The sequence below is a fragment of the Amia ocellicauda genome, chromosome 10, assembly GCF_036373705.1.
Source record: "Amia ocellicauda isolate fAmiCal2 chromosome 10, fAmiCal2.hap1, whole genome shotgun sequence".
In the NCBI taxonomy this organism is placed as follows: Eukaryota; Metazoa; Chordata; class Actinopteri; order Amiiformes; family Amiidae; genus Amia; species Amia ocellicauda.
The window spans coordinates 30,822,791-30,837,350 of record NC_089859.1 but is presented as its reverse complement, the minus strand read 5'-3'; the positions used below and the strand labels follow the sequence as shown (position 1 = coordinate 30,837,350).

General features: G+C 38.3%; 1 protein-coding gene across 5 annotated transcripts in view; it reads left to right on the top strand.

Annotated features, from left to right (window-relative positions):
• tpd52 (tumor protein D52) overlaps nt 1–14,560 on the top strand; it is a 39,680-nt gene that overhangs the window by 13,842 nt on the left and 11,278 nt on the right. The window contains exon 1 of one of the 5 annotated variants that reach the window (XM_066715893.1): nt 9,755–10,014. The exons of 1 other annotated variant lie outside the window; for it this stretch is intronic. In XM_066715893.1, the coding sequence (XP_066571990.1) occupies nt 9,891–10,014 (124 nt within the window). In that variant the 5' untranslated portion in view covers nt 9,755–9,890. Of the gene's footprint in view, nt 1–9,754; nt 10,015–14,560 lie in introns of those variants that run through there. 3 more of the 5 variants (XM_066715895.1, XM_066715894.1, XM_066715896.1) reach the window with 3 other exon arrangements.

Below are 14,560 nucleotides of genomic sequence, written 5' to 3'. Positions count from 1 at the left end.
CAGATACATTTTTATTAATTCACATTCTCATACAAGTGGAACCCACTGAATGAGGATCTGCCAATGTTTTTTTCAATTTATATTTTATTGATAATACCTTAGAGCAGAAATCTTTACTAAACAGATGATACAATGAATCGCAGTACAGTATGTAGAGAAGAGCTGTTTTGTTTATAACATTGAATGTTGTATTTGGAATAAAACTGGGCAAAGTGCAAACGTCACATTTAAATTCACCCACTTATTTTACACTCCTCTATCCTGAGGTTAATATTTTAATAGGAGTGTATGTGTGTGTGGGGGGGGGCATATGCCTTCTGGGGAAAATTAGATTTGCTGCACATGAGCAATTCCTGTGGCTGGTCAGTTGACTGTTTCTCCTGCATCAAGCCCTGAAATTGATTTGAGAGCTGGACAAAGGGCATTCTGGGATTGCAGACCGAAACATATCACATTGCATTAACAAATGGGGATGGGTGCTATGTCTCATTCCTCAAAAAGTTGATTTGGTCAATCAATCTCAGTCGGGCAGTTCTACATTTAGATAAAAATATAATATTGAAGTTTTTTTTTTTAAAGAAAGGTCCCCTCACACTTTTAAGTTGTTGGTGTGTTGATCCATTGACCTGATCTAGCTAGGCAAGTGATAGGAGATTGGTGAGAAAATTAGGGAGAGAAAGTAATAGGTCTGTATGCTTATTATGCTGGTGTTCAGTTTGAGAATGTGCTAAATCAGGAGTCAGGAGTAAGTGTGGTGTGCTGTATGGACATCTTTTCCCCCCACAGTGCAGGTCTCCTCTTGAAAAAAATGTAAATAACTGAAAGCAGTTGAAATGTAAGACTGTAACATCTGTAACACCAGTATCGGAGTCATTTAAAATGCCTGCCGTGCACAATTTCAGGATTTCTATTAAGTCGCAGTTGGTTGATTGTACCATTTTCGTATGAGATCTTGGTAAACACTGCGTCAGGACATGCCCACATTTAGATATTTTACAGAATATTATGTTGTGCCAGTTATAACACTGCTGTTAAACTATTTTCTCAGCTTATGCTGCTGCTATTGCAAATCTGATGCAAAACCCCCATCCCTGCTTTGCTCTCTTAATTGCACATGTTTTCCATGTCATGACTGGAAGGAAAAGGTTAAATGTCAATTAGCTTCAGAATTTAATGCTTTAAGGCTAGTATTTATGTTAGTGCCCAACAGCTAAGGTGTCTCTCAGTAATGCAGTGTGTTGCCTTCCCAGTCATTCCTGAAACCATTTTCTGTTTTCTTTGGCTTGCACCCACCTTTTCAGGGCAGGTCCTGTAAAACATCCTGTTTTAATTATATTATCCAAGTCATGGCTTGGGATAAAGCTTATACTTTCAGTTTTCATTTGGGGTTTGTGAACGTACTGTGGGTTAACCTTGAAATATCAATACACCAGGGATAATGTAAGCCAACACAAGTTGATTGTGTCTGTTGCAACTTCTTTTGTTTGACTTGGTGGAAAAGTGCTTGATAATGCTTTACTTAAACATACAGCCTCATGGGAAATGCCAGCTACAGTGTGGTAATAAATCAATAAGTACACTTCATAATAGGATCCTTCCAGAAACAGTGCTAGTGAAGTGAGGTCAGACTGAGGGTCTTTCAGTGTCGAAGGCTGCTTTGTTTAACACTGGTTTTGCACAGTGACTGCAGGTATGGCTTCTGAAGTAGATATAGGTGCTAAGAGTTTCTCCAGAAACAGACCATAGCTTATTTACTCCTGCTCAGTGCATAAAATCATTCAAGCTTTATATATTGCCAGGCCTTTCACTACATTTTTGTAGTATTTGTGTGGGTTTGTGTGTCTGATTTGCTAATGACAACGGTCATTACAGCCCAAAAGTTGAATTCATTAAAATTAAATTAAGTACATACCACAAAGCTCTACTCTATTTACCCTTTGCACTCACTTCAGGAATTAGAACACAATATTCCCCAAATCCCTTTTATTGTTTAATGCAGACTTGCCCTTTTCTATGAACAATGGATTACTCAGTGGTGCTTTGTTTTAGGTTAAACTCTCCTGTGTATAGTATTATTTTGGAGAATAGAAATCCATGCTTGGCATAGTTTTTCAGCCCTCGTGTTGTTTTTGTTGTTTTTTTTACTCCTGAGTTTGTGGCTCATAGTCTTATAAATGTACTTAGAAACAGTAAAACACTAATCCAACATTTTGAAAAAATGTACTAATGATGTTAAATATACAGTCAGGAACTGTGCAAAATATGATTAAAGAGATAGAAATGCATTTAACCCATCACTGAACAATACTTTGGAATATACAATAAAAGTATTGAAAAGTTACCCTTTTGTAAGAGACACCTAGGATCTTATGACTTGCCTGTCACTTTTTTTTAAGGCTTGATCTCTTAATTTAACTAGTTTTTATATCTTAAGGCTCTTATAGGCTTTGATTCACACATCTTTCACTGACAATGTATGATAAAGCTCAATGTAGAAACTATTTTAGCCTTTTCTCTAGTCACAATGTTGTATTGGTAAATTAACACATTACTCAGGTTGTGCAAATCCCCCCTTTTCTCTTTTGTGTGGTGTAAATGGGCATTCACCATTCCTCTGCGTCAAAAACCTTGTTTTAGAAAGTCTTCCAAAAAATGTGGGGATTTTTTTAAATATGTTTTAGACTCAAACAGAGTTTGTCTGTGCTTGGCCAAATCAGCCAGTAATTTTCAGATTTTATATAGAACTCATGTATTTATAGACCTGGGCTCTTCAGTGGCTCCTCTGTTTACAAGTCTCCAGTCAGGTAGCTGGAAGAGTATAGCCTGGAGGTGGGTAGATTGATTTCTGGATAGGCCTTTAGTCTCAGTGGCCAGGAACTCCCGGAGTGCAGTTCTGTGGTGGAGTTAGCTGGGGTTCCTAAGCTTCCATCCACCTAAATACATGGAGTGTGTATTCGGAAAACAAAACAAAAATTACATGAATTTGTTCTCAATAATACAATTGTCTTTTTTTAAGTATTGGCCAGTAAGTGTATTGCAAGTGTATTGCCAAGAAAATAATAATAATAATAATAATAATAATAAAAATAATAATAATAATAATAATAATTGCAGGTACTGAACTGTATCCTTGGCATTGATCCACAACTTCAGTTAATTTTTTTATAAAACATAGCAGGGCCATTATTATAATATATATTGGGGAGGACACATTCCCCCCAATATTCAAATATGCTCAATATGTCCCCCCCAATATATTGATATAAAAAATATAACTAAAATAAAAATGTGCTATGCTACGACGGGCAACCATGCACCACCGTCCGAAATAATCATTAGCAAATGTAATCATAACTAAACTTAACACATTGCCATTATTATTACTGCCGGTTCTAGTATTGCGGTGTACTGCAGTTCTGCGTGTGGTTTGTCCAAGTGGTGTTGCCGTACCCCCAGCAGAAACCGTTGCTCGACTGCTGTGGGTATATAGGTACAATCAATGTCAAACACTGTACTATCTCTCTATTTCATTACTTTCAAATGTATTAAAAGTGGAAAACTAGAATGTAACTGATACGTCATTTTGTGCTGGAACTGTAATTGTGGAAATAAATAATATTTTGCTAAAAAATGTCAGTAATTGCATGCAGTGGAAACAAAAGTTTTTGGTGAAAACGGTCCAATTTGCGAGGTCTAATCAGTCAACCATCGCTAACGTTAGCTCTCATAGCTAAGTTACCTGAAAGTTAATTAGCCACACATTCACCCAGCATCAACAATGGTGCTCACAGGCGTGTTCAACTAGCGTCAATGTCTTTATTACGTTATATTTGTGAGAAAGCCCACGTGAAATCTGAGTAAAGTCGATCATTTATGTTGTGCAGCGAGTATAATTGATGTAGACAGCAGTAGCTTTCATTTATTGCATATTTGTATAGTATACGGTATAGCTGAGCTTGCTTATGATAAATAGCATTATTAGTGTTTGTTTGATTAAAGTGCAAGCAGTTTTATTACAGTCAGCTTTCAATCACAGTGTCATCGTGAGCAAGAGGAAGGTGGCAGTGACATTTGTCAGTTTTTTTGGCAGCCTCAGAAAAGAAGAAAAGTTGAGAGCAGTGAGAAAATGAGTACCAGTCAGAGTCAATGTTTCTTGATATAATAATCATTGCCATTCAGATCAGAAATGGTTAGTAATCCATTCCTGAACATCATGGCAAGAAACACCACTTGTTTACTGATAATATTTCTTTCATGTTCACTCTGGTGCATTCAGAGTAAAGAGAGAGAGAGGGAGAGAGAGAGCATGAGGATGCCGACAGGGCAGGGAGAGCAGGTGACATGGAGGTGAGTGAGAAAAGCAGCAAATATTGATAACTGATCTGATATCCCTGTGTTGGTGTTGTTCCTATGACATCATAATTAATGTTGCTCCAGGACCATCATTGCACTATTAGACATTATTGTGAAAAATAAATAAAAAAGTTCAGGGGGGGGGACCCCAGACCCCCCAGCAGATTTGGTCCCCCCCAATGTTGACTCCATGTCTATGGCCTTGTAACATAGATCTCAAGTAAGCCAATGTGTGCAACAGCAGCCAGACTCCAGTTTCGTGAGTTTCTCTGCCATGGTCTACAAATGTACATGTGTACATACCCTATCACTAACAAGTTTTTCTTTAGTATAGATCAGAGGAATGGCTTCCCCTTTTCAATGTCCGGAGGCCAGCCCTTAATCAATGGTACTCTATTGTCTCTGTTTGCTTGATGACTGTGAACTGATGGCCAGATACGGCTGCAGTCATCACTAAGCGAATCCCTTCCGTCTTATGATACTCATTGAATTCCGCCATGTGACATTGAACGCTTACTTAAAGTAATCTGCTAATTTATTAGCTGCAGTCTGTTATTAACCAGTTCAAGTCTTCCCTTTGTCCTGTCAATGGAGCTGTTTCCCCGGATTCAAGATTAAATGCAAGTCATACAGTTTCAGTTTGAGGAAAAACATGCTGAAGCAAACGGACGAAAATGAAAAGCAGCTTCCCTCAATTTAAAGTTACTTCCTCATGCTTAACATGTTGATTATATACATCTCCTATTCCAGTCTGCTTGTTGGTGACCTGAATTGGTCAGGACCTCGAAATACAATGCATTCCCTCACAAAAAAAAGTATAACCTACACCTTCCAGTTATTAATTGTATTAAATTATATGGAGAGTTCATGCATTTAAAATCTGGCTCATAATTAGGAAAAAGAAAAGTTTGTCAATTAGTCATATCTCACATTATCCAGTGATAGAAACAACTTCTCTAAGACTTTTCAAAGCTATCAATACTGAAATAAATGTATTAAAAATGTTATTAATTGAATGTAGTAACATCAATAAGAATACTTGAATGTTCCACCTCTCAAGTGGGTTGTGCTTCAGCTAAATATAGCCTATAGCCTAATATAGCTTATATCTCCTACCACTGTTCTGTGTCCATACCCAGAATATACATATGAGGAAACTCTGAATGTTAAAGCATTAGTCTAAATTGATGTTTCAAGTGTGTGCTGGACTCTTAATAAAATAATAAATCAGCTGTCAATTTAGCTGGTAGGTAAATGGGTTATGAACACTGTCCCGCTCTTTTATTTATTGAGTAGGTCTGTGAACGTAGCCTGTCCTGCAGCATGAAAATGAATTGTGGCAGTCCAGAAACTGCTGGAGATGCCCTTCTCAAAAGCCATCACAATGAATGGGTAATCAAATAATTGCATACGTTTACTCGATAGTACCATCTTCCCATTAGTTTTCCACCACAGGGGCCTTAGTACACACTGCTTTAGGACTTGTCTGCATAATAATTTTTTGTATACATACTTGTATAATTTATTTTTCATTTTTGCTTAAGTGCTTATTGTGTGGGGGTGTATGGGCCATAAAAGCACGATTATTTTTGTTTGTCTGTTTCATTTGTTTTCTTTCCTTGCATAGTTCTATAAAACAGGTATATTCTATTTGAAAATTTTAATGTATTTAACCACAGATATAAAAACAGTACTGTGCAAAAGTTTTAGGCAGGTGTGAAAAAATGTTGTAAAGTAAGAATGCTTTCAACAATAGACATGTTATTAGATTATATTTATCAATTAACTAAATGCAAAGTGAGTGAACAGAAGAAAAATCTACATCAAATCCATATTTGGTGTGACCACCCTTTGCCTTCAAAACAGCATCAATTCTTCTAGGTACACTTGCACACAGTTTTTGAAGGAACTCGGCAGGTAGGTTGGCCCAAACATCTTGGAGAAATAACCACAGTTCTTCTGTGGATTTACGCAGCCTCAGTTGCTTCTCTCTCTTCATGTAATCCCAGACAGACTCAATGATGTTGAGATCAGGGCTCTGTGGGGCCATACCATCACTTCCAGGACTCCTTGTTCTTTACACTGAAGATAGGTCTTAATGACTGTCACTGCATGTTTGGGGTTGTTGTCATGCTGCAGAATAAATTTCCTCCCGGACGGTATTGCATGATGGATAAGTATCTGCCTGTACTTCTCAGCATTGGTCATTCTGACCAAATCCCCAACTCCATTTGCAGAAATGCAGCCCCAATCTTGCGAGGAACCTCCACCATGCTTCACTGTTGCCTGCAGACACTCATTCGTGTACCACTCTCCAGCCCTTTGGTGAATAAACTGCCTTCTGCTACAGCCAAATATTTCAAAAAAACAAATTTTAACTCATCAATCTAGAGCACCTGCTGCCATTTTTCTGCACTCCAGTTCCTGTGTTTTCATGCACAGTTGAGTCAATGGCCTTGTTGCCACGTCGGAGGTATGGCTTTTTGTCCATGAAGACCATTTCTGACCAGACTTCTCCGGACAGTAGATGGGTATACCAGGGTCCCACTGTTTTTTGCCAATTCTGAGCTGATGGCACTGCTGGACATCTTCCGATTGCGAAGGGAAGTCAGCATGATGTGTCTTTCATCTGCTGCAGTAAGTTTCCTTGGCCGACCACTGTGTCTACGGTCCTCAACGTTGCCCGTTTCTTTGTGCTTCTTCAAAAGAGCTTGGACAGCACATCTGGAAACCCCTGTCTGCCTTGAAATGTCTGCCTGGGAGAGACCTTGCTGATGCAGTATAACTACCTTGTGTCTTGTTGCTGTGCTCAGTCTTGCCATGGTGTTTGACTTTTGACAGTAAACTGTCTTCAGCAACCTCACCTTGTTAGCTGAGTTTGGCTGTTCCTCACCCAGTTTTATTCCTCCTACACAGCTGTTTCTGTTTCAGTTAATGACTATGTTTCAGCCTACATATGAATTGATCATTAGCACCTGTTTGGTATAATTGTTTAATCATAGACCTGACTATGACTACAGAATGTAATTTAATTGATAAATATAATCTATTAAAATGTCTATTTTTGAATGCATTCTTACTTTACAGCATTTTTCACAGCTGCGTAAAATTTTTGCACAGTACTGTATATATTATTAAATAATCCAATGTGGTCTAATTTAAAGGAGTGCAAGTGTTGTATTTTAACATGATGAATTTTATCAGCATTGAAAAGCTTATTTGAAGTACAGAACAAAAGTGTTTCAACTTGAACATGAGACCCCCCCCCACACACACACACACACATACACATACACTTTCTCCAATTAAGTATTAAGTCAATTTGAATGAAACTATGTTATGATGTAGGTATGAACAACAAATGCTACCTTTTTGTTTCCAAAAGAAATGTCATGATTTCTTATACATGTTGTGTGCTTAAAGAACACTGTAAAAAAATAAAAAATAAACAAAATATATAACCCATTACAATAATTTCAACAGATAAGCAAATAAAAGGCTGAAGTATAATCCTCAATAAATTGTGCAAAATGAAGACAATGCTGACAGGTTAGTTAACTTTGGGATTATTGCACTCTTGCTTTTTTATTACTGTGTTGTTGGCAACAGCGTAAAAACTCTATATCATTTAGAGTTCAGCTTCAGATTCTTTCACCTTTTTTGTCTCATTCCTTTAGGGAGATAGCAAAAGCATATGGTATCCATATGTAGGACTGTTGAGTTCAGTCAACTGTGCTAAACAATCTTCATGTGGCAAGCGAAAATTAGGCCTGCCAAACCGGTTTTCCTGCACTAACTCAAGATGGACGCCCATAGCAGAGACCCTAAGCATAGCACTCCCTTTGTTGTGAAGAAAGATGGCAGCTCTTTAACTCCCTAGGTCCTATCACCCTCAGGATACAATTATCAAAGTGTGCTCAGTCGCAATGTATTTATAATTAACTTAGCTAGTGGTCGTTAAAAACAGGACGATTCTGTATAAGATGTTATCGGAGAGGAAGACATCATATTAATGAAGCAGTTCAGTGTATAATGCAGGAGCCCAGTGATGTTGGGGTTTCTGGGTCATGCTTTGGCTGACCCCAAGTCAGATTAATGAAGTTCCTAGAGCATGTCATAGAAACTATCCTACACATTGCAGAAATTCTTTTTGAAATGCTGACTTGTTCACAACTTTTTTAACAATATCTTCATTTTCCCCAAGCAACATTGTCTTTTAAGCAGTGCTTTACTGCATATCAGATTAATTGTATAAAGAAATGTGGACATCCTTGAGTTTTATTTAATAGCTGGAGGCCATGTTCTGCTGTCTCATACTCATAATCTACTAGATATTCCAAATAAATTTCTACCCTTCTCAGTTTTAAATTGTTTTAATGTAGTTTACTTGGCAGGATGGTTTATAAAATACCTTAAAGGTTATTCTGTTTTTTCAGTCTCCTTTCCAACAGATTCTCAGTGCTTAATCTAGTAGCCATTACTTCATTTTCTAGAGGATCTTGTTGGGCTGACAATGTTTATTTATGTTTATGTGAATTTTGGATTTTGTGAACCTTTGCTTAGCAAAGAAGATCTTACACTTAAAGACAAACTACCAACTTTATATTTTAAGCCAGATGGCGATAAGATGACCACAGATGGCTCTGCGTCTTTTGCTTGTTCCCAGAATTGAAGGACTTACAGGATATTTGCAGGAGCATTTTCTCTTTGTTTTTTAAACTATGAAGTTTGCCTTGTTTGTCAGCATACAGCTTTCCCAGCAGGTGATCTGAAAAGATTCATGTGAAAGATTTTGTATCACAGGATAATAAAAGCGCTTCACCTGCAGTCCATTGTTCTCGGCCCGTGGGGCTAAAAGAAAAGAAAAAAAAAAATCTACTTTGGAATAAGCACATCTTTCCTGTTGCTCACAGAGACGTCTGTATCTTTACCTCACGCTACATGCGGGATAGTCGCAGAGTGAAATAGATTAATAGTTTAATCCGTTTGTGGTTTCAGCAGATTACACATTTCCAGCAGTGGCCTGTGTGTTGGTGGGGGGGGGGGGTGGATCATGTGACAGTGTGGTGAACTGCCCTTATTTACCTTTGGCTACTTTCAAGTCTTAGGATGTCAGGAATGGGGCAGAACCTCAAGTGATGAAGCAAGGTGTGTAAGACCTTAGCAGATTTCCGGGCCTATCCCTGCTCTCTATTCCTTTACTGCATGTAACGAAGCTGTAAACCAGCCTGGCAGCAGTCCTTCTGTGACCTTTGGGATTATGGTAAACCCTGAATCTGATTTTGATGAAGAGCGAGCCGCTGAGCAAAGGTAACTTATTAAGGAAGTGCCGCCTCAGCCTTTGTGTCATGTGACTCTGCTGCCTAGCCACCTCGCAGCAGGACAGCTGGGTTGCAAGAAGAGGAGGAGGAGGAGGATAAGGAGAAAAGGAAGACCCAGTATTTTTGTATTTATTTATTTTGATGTTTTTCTCACCGAGACGCATGCTGGAAAGCACATGAAGGCAATTGCCTAGGCTGGGGACGGATTGCAGCAGCATGGATCTTCAGGAAGAATACAAGTCGCCTTTTGATTTTGAGCGTGGCGTCAACGCAAATTACCTGTACCTCTCCCCCAGCCTCAGTGTCACCCCCCCTGGGTCACCGGGGCTTACGGCGAAAGGTAATGGTGTCCATTTCGGAGCTATCTGTGTTCGCTCCCGTCTCAACCTGTTGATTGAAACTGGGTGCTTAAGATTACTGTTGTCTGTAATAGATGTAATAGAGTCACAGTGGGTTGTCTTAAGGAAAACATTTTGAATCATGCCTGGCAGTAAAGGAGGCTTATAGTGCCCTGCCTGTGTGCCTTACACAAGTCCTGGTGATTACACTATAGGTTGTACTTAAAAAGGGATATCTGTAATTGGGGAAAGGCCCATTAAATAAACATTGGGCTTAGACTAACTGCTGCTTATCACTGGAAATGAATGCAGTTTAATTCTGCTAAAGTATCCTAAAAGCTTCAAGGAAAACAGGAATTAGTGATGTTGTTGGGTTTTATGGACTCTGTTTATAGTAATACATGGGCCTTATGGTCAACTGTAGGCATGTAATACTTAAGATATTATTTATAATAAATTATGAGTTAGGCTAGTTGTTTTTGATATCCGTTTCTTTGTTCTTTCTGCTTGAAAGTAAAATACTGAGAGAAAACGCATGCATTTTTAAACACTTAAATTTGTTTTTTAATTCAAGGTTCTCCCTCTCTGTCACGAAGATGGTCAAGTATGAGGAAAGTATATTAGCCCACAAAAGTAATTGAATAGATGCAAACCTACATGTTTATACAACAAAATAGACTAAAAACATTGAGATTATTCTTGTAGGACATACTATTGTTGGCCTCTTTCACTACCACTATGTATGTTTAACCCTAATAACTTACATAAAAAGATGAAGTTTAGAGGGTCAGATAGGGTGTTTTTTCTCTGAAAGATGTCAAAAGCCTGTCATTTTCCTGAATTAGATATTAATCATACACAAATAACTAACAGATCATCGCAAAGTTATTTCGAGCATTTTTTCCCGCCAGAATGCAGGGTGCCTTGTACTTCCGATCCCTTCATAGACAGAAAAACATGTTTTAAGCATTCCTCAAACTCAATTTGACAGAGTCGTTTTGCTGACCTTTTATGGTGGTTTCCAATGCGAAGACAATACTTATCTACGAATGTCATTAATCCTGCAGGCTTCACAGACGGTTAAAATACATTTGAATGCTGGAATAGTACTACGAATTTTAGTAAATTTACGCATTATTATCTTTCACCCTTAATGTCTTTGTTGAGAGAGTGCTGGACTGCAAGATTCAGCAAGACTATTCAGTTTGAAGCTCTACAAAAAATGAAACGTTATGGTATTTTGAATGTCAGAAACTGAAGTGATAAACAGATGTATGTGGAAATGGCATTTTTGTGAATCCTGTGAAGAACATTAGCCTCCAGGCCCCAGATGATTTAAAATGCAGAGCATTTTAAGGCAGATGTATTAAAAAAATCTGAATAGCTTGAGCTCAGTTAACAAAACTTCACTTAAAAATCTCCATATATTTTCATACACCTACACATGCAGTATACTGTAATAGGAGCAAATTGAGGATATCTAGGTATATAAACATTCATTTTCACTGAAATACAAACGGTGAAGAGAGGGATCAGCAAAAAATGATGATTCATATTAAAATCTATTCTAGCTTATCTAAAGAAACAAAGGTTTTTGGTTTATCAGTACACCCCCCATTAACAAACAACTACACAGGTATCCAGTCATTCAATCATATTCTCTTTTCCATATTCCTTCTTGTTCTGTCATCTGCCCAGCTCCTCCTCCACCAAGTCAACAAGCTTAGGGTCAGATAACTGGGATGACTGGTACTGTATTGTTCTTAATGTTCTAAATGATACATTGTCTGACTCAGTGCTTGAAAGGTTTCTGAAAACCAAACGCCTCTCCCTGAAATTTCCCATCCTGAAAGTATTGTGTGACTTGGTTCAGAGTGATATTGCTCTTTTACTCTTATCACCTGTGCAGATCACACCTGCATGTTATTACTTGCATAGTGTACAGCCCCACACAACATTTTATATAGTCTTTTACCTGCTTTTCATTTCACGTATCATTCAAAATGGAAGGTGGAATATAATTATGACAAAACAAGCTTCTTCATCGTATTTCAGTAAGAATGTACATGTGGCCTAATACTAAGTACCACCAGTCTATGCACATTTGAGTTAAGTATATTTGTGTGGGTGTGAGACAGTAAGCAGAGTGAAAGAAACGAGGGGAGTCACAGAGGACTCTCTCCCTCTGGTTTAAGTGTCAAAGTGCTGCATGGCCTTGGAAGCCTTTTCAGCACATTCACAGGGTGTGTATTTCATAGTTCTGTGTTCTGGGTTATTAAGGAAACACTCCCTAATTTCCCCAGCAGCTCCCTTTTGCCATGTAGCAGCACAAGAAAACAAAGGGAAACTGCTGGCAGGAAAGTCCTGTAATATTTGTACCTCAATGCCAGGAGTATAAGGAGCAAGATGTGAGACCTAGAAGCCACAGTGCTGGTGTGTGACTATGATGTTGTAGGAGTGACAGAAAATGATGGGGATGAACACAAGTTGAAAGCATACACACAGTTTAGGAGAGACGGACAAAATCAAAGAGGTGGTGGGGTTGCATTAGGCAAGAACTCAAATTAGATCCCAGTAACGGAACAGAATCTTTGTGGGTTAATTTTTTGAATAAAAGATCCGGAGGATTAGTGGTAGGAGTGTGTTACAGACCACCCAACTCAGATATTCAGAAAGATGTTGCATGTAGTACGGATGTGGCTGTTATAATGTGGGATTTCCATTTCCGAAATATAGACTGGGACAGCCCGGTTGGGACTACAGAATCAGATGGTAAATGACTGCTTTCTAAATCAAGTTGTCAGGGAACCAACCAGAGAGAAAGCATGCATTGACTTGATCTTTTCAAATGACCAAGATAGTCAGAGGGACACTAGTTAGAGAACCAATGGCAAACTGTGATCACAATATGGTTAGCTTTGAGGCATACTTTAAAAAAAACAAGGACCAAGTCTAAAACAATGGTCTACAATTTTAGAAAAGCAAACCTTGAAGGTATGAGGCAGCACTTAGAAGAGTTAGACTGGAGCACACTGGATACAGATTCGGTTGAAAATGGATGGCTATATTTTAAGGATATCAGCTCAGGATAAATTTGTACCAAAACTTAGCAAATTGAGGACCAACAAACATTGGCCAAAATGGTTTAATAGAAGTATGCAAAAACAATATCGAGAAAAAAAAATGTTGTATAGCACATACAAAAGGCATAGAGATTAAACATTAAACTGCAAAGAGATCTTAAGAAAGGGATCAGGAAAGCAAAGAGGGAAATAGAAAGAAACATAGCTCTTGGAGCTAAAACTAATGCAAAACGTTTTTTTCAATATTACAACAGGTCAATAAGGAGGAAGTGAAAATGGAAGTATCTTGGAAAACGAACAAGATGTGGCAAATGTTCTAAATGAGTATTTGAAAGAGGTTCTTACAAAAGAAAAAACAGATAACATGCCACAGGTTAACAATCAATCCAGTGAAACCCTGAGAGATCAGGATAAATGAGGAGGAAGTACTAAAGGGACTAGCAGAATTAAAAATATACCACCTGGGCCAGATGGTATATTTTCTACAGTACTTAAAGAAATGAGGGAAATGATTTATAGGCCGCTAAGTCAAATATTCCAAATGACACTTAGAACAGGGGATGTGCCAACTGACTGGAAGACGGCAAATGTCATACCAATCCACAAGAAAGGGGACAAAACTGAGCCAGGAAATTACAGACCAATCAGTCTCACCTGCATTACTTATTAAATGTTGGAAAAAAAGGCTAGACAGAAAATATAGGAGCATCTTAATGAAAACCATATTTTTTGAGATAGTCAACATGGATTTAGACGAGGCAGATCAACTGCAGCTGTGGATCACATGAAAGCATATGATATGATATACTTAGATTTTCAAAAAGCTTTTGATAAGGTTCCACACGAAAGACTGATCCTCAAATTGGAAGCTGTAAGCATTCAGGGCAATGTAATTAGATGGATTATGAACTGGTTGATGTATAGGAAACAGAGGGTGTCGATTAGAGGAGTTGCTTCTAACTGGAGTGAAGTTGTTAGTGGAGTTCCACAGGGATCAGTACTAGGGCCTTTGCTTTTTCTAATCTATATTAATGATCTGGACTCTGGGATAGTTAGCAAACTTGTCAAATTTGCACATGATACTGAAATAGGCGGCTCAGCAGATACAATCTCGGCAGCACAGGCTATTCAAAGGGACTTGGATAATATTCAGTTGTGGGCCGACACCTGGCAGATTAAATTCAATGTGGACTAGTGCAAGGTATTACATGCAGATAACAAAAATGTCCACTATAATTACACTATGGGAGGAATAGAACTAGATGAAGTAACGCATGAGAAATACCTAGGAGTCTATGTGGACTCGTCACTTTCTTCATCCAAACATTGTGGGGAAGCAATAAAAAAGGCAAACCGAATGTTAGGGTATATTGTCAGAAGTGTAGAATTGAGAACAAGGGCAGTAATGTTCAGACTGTACAATGCACTAATTAGAGCTCATCTGGATACTGTGGACAGTTCTGGG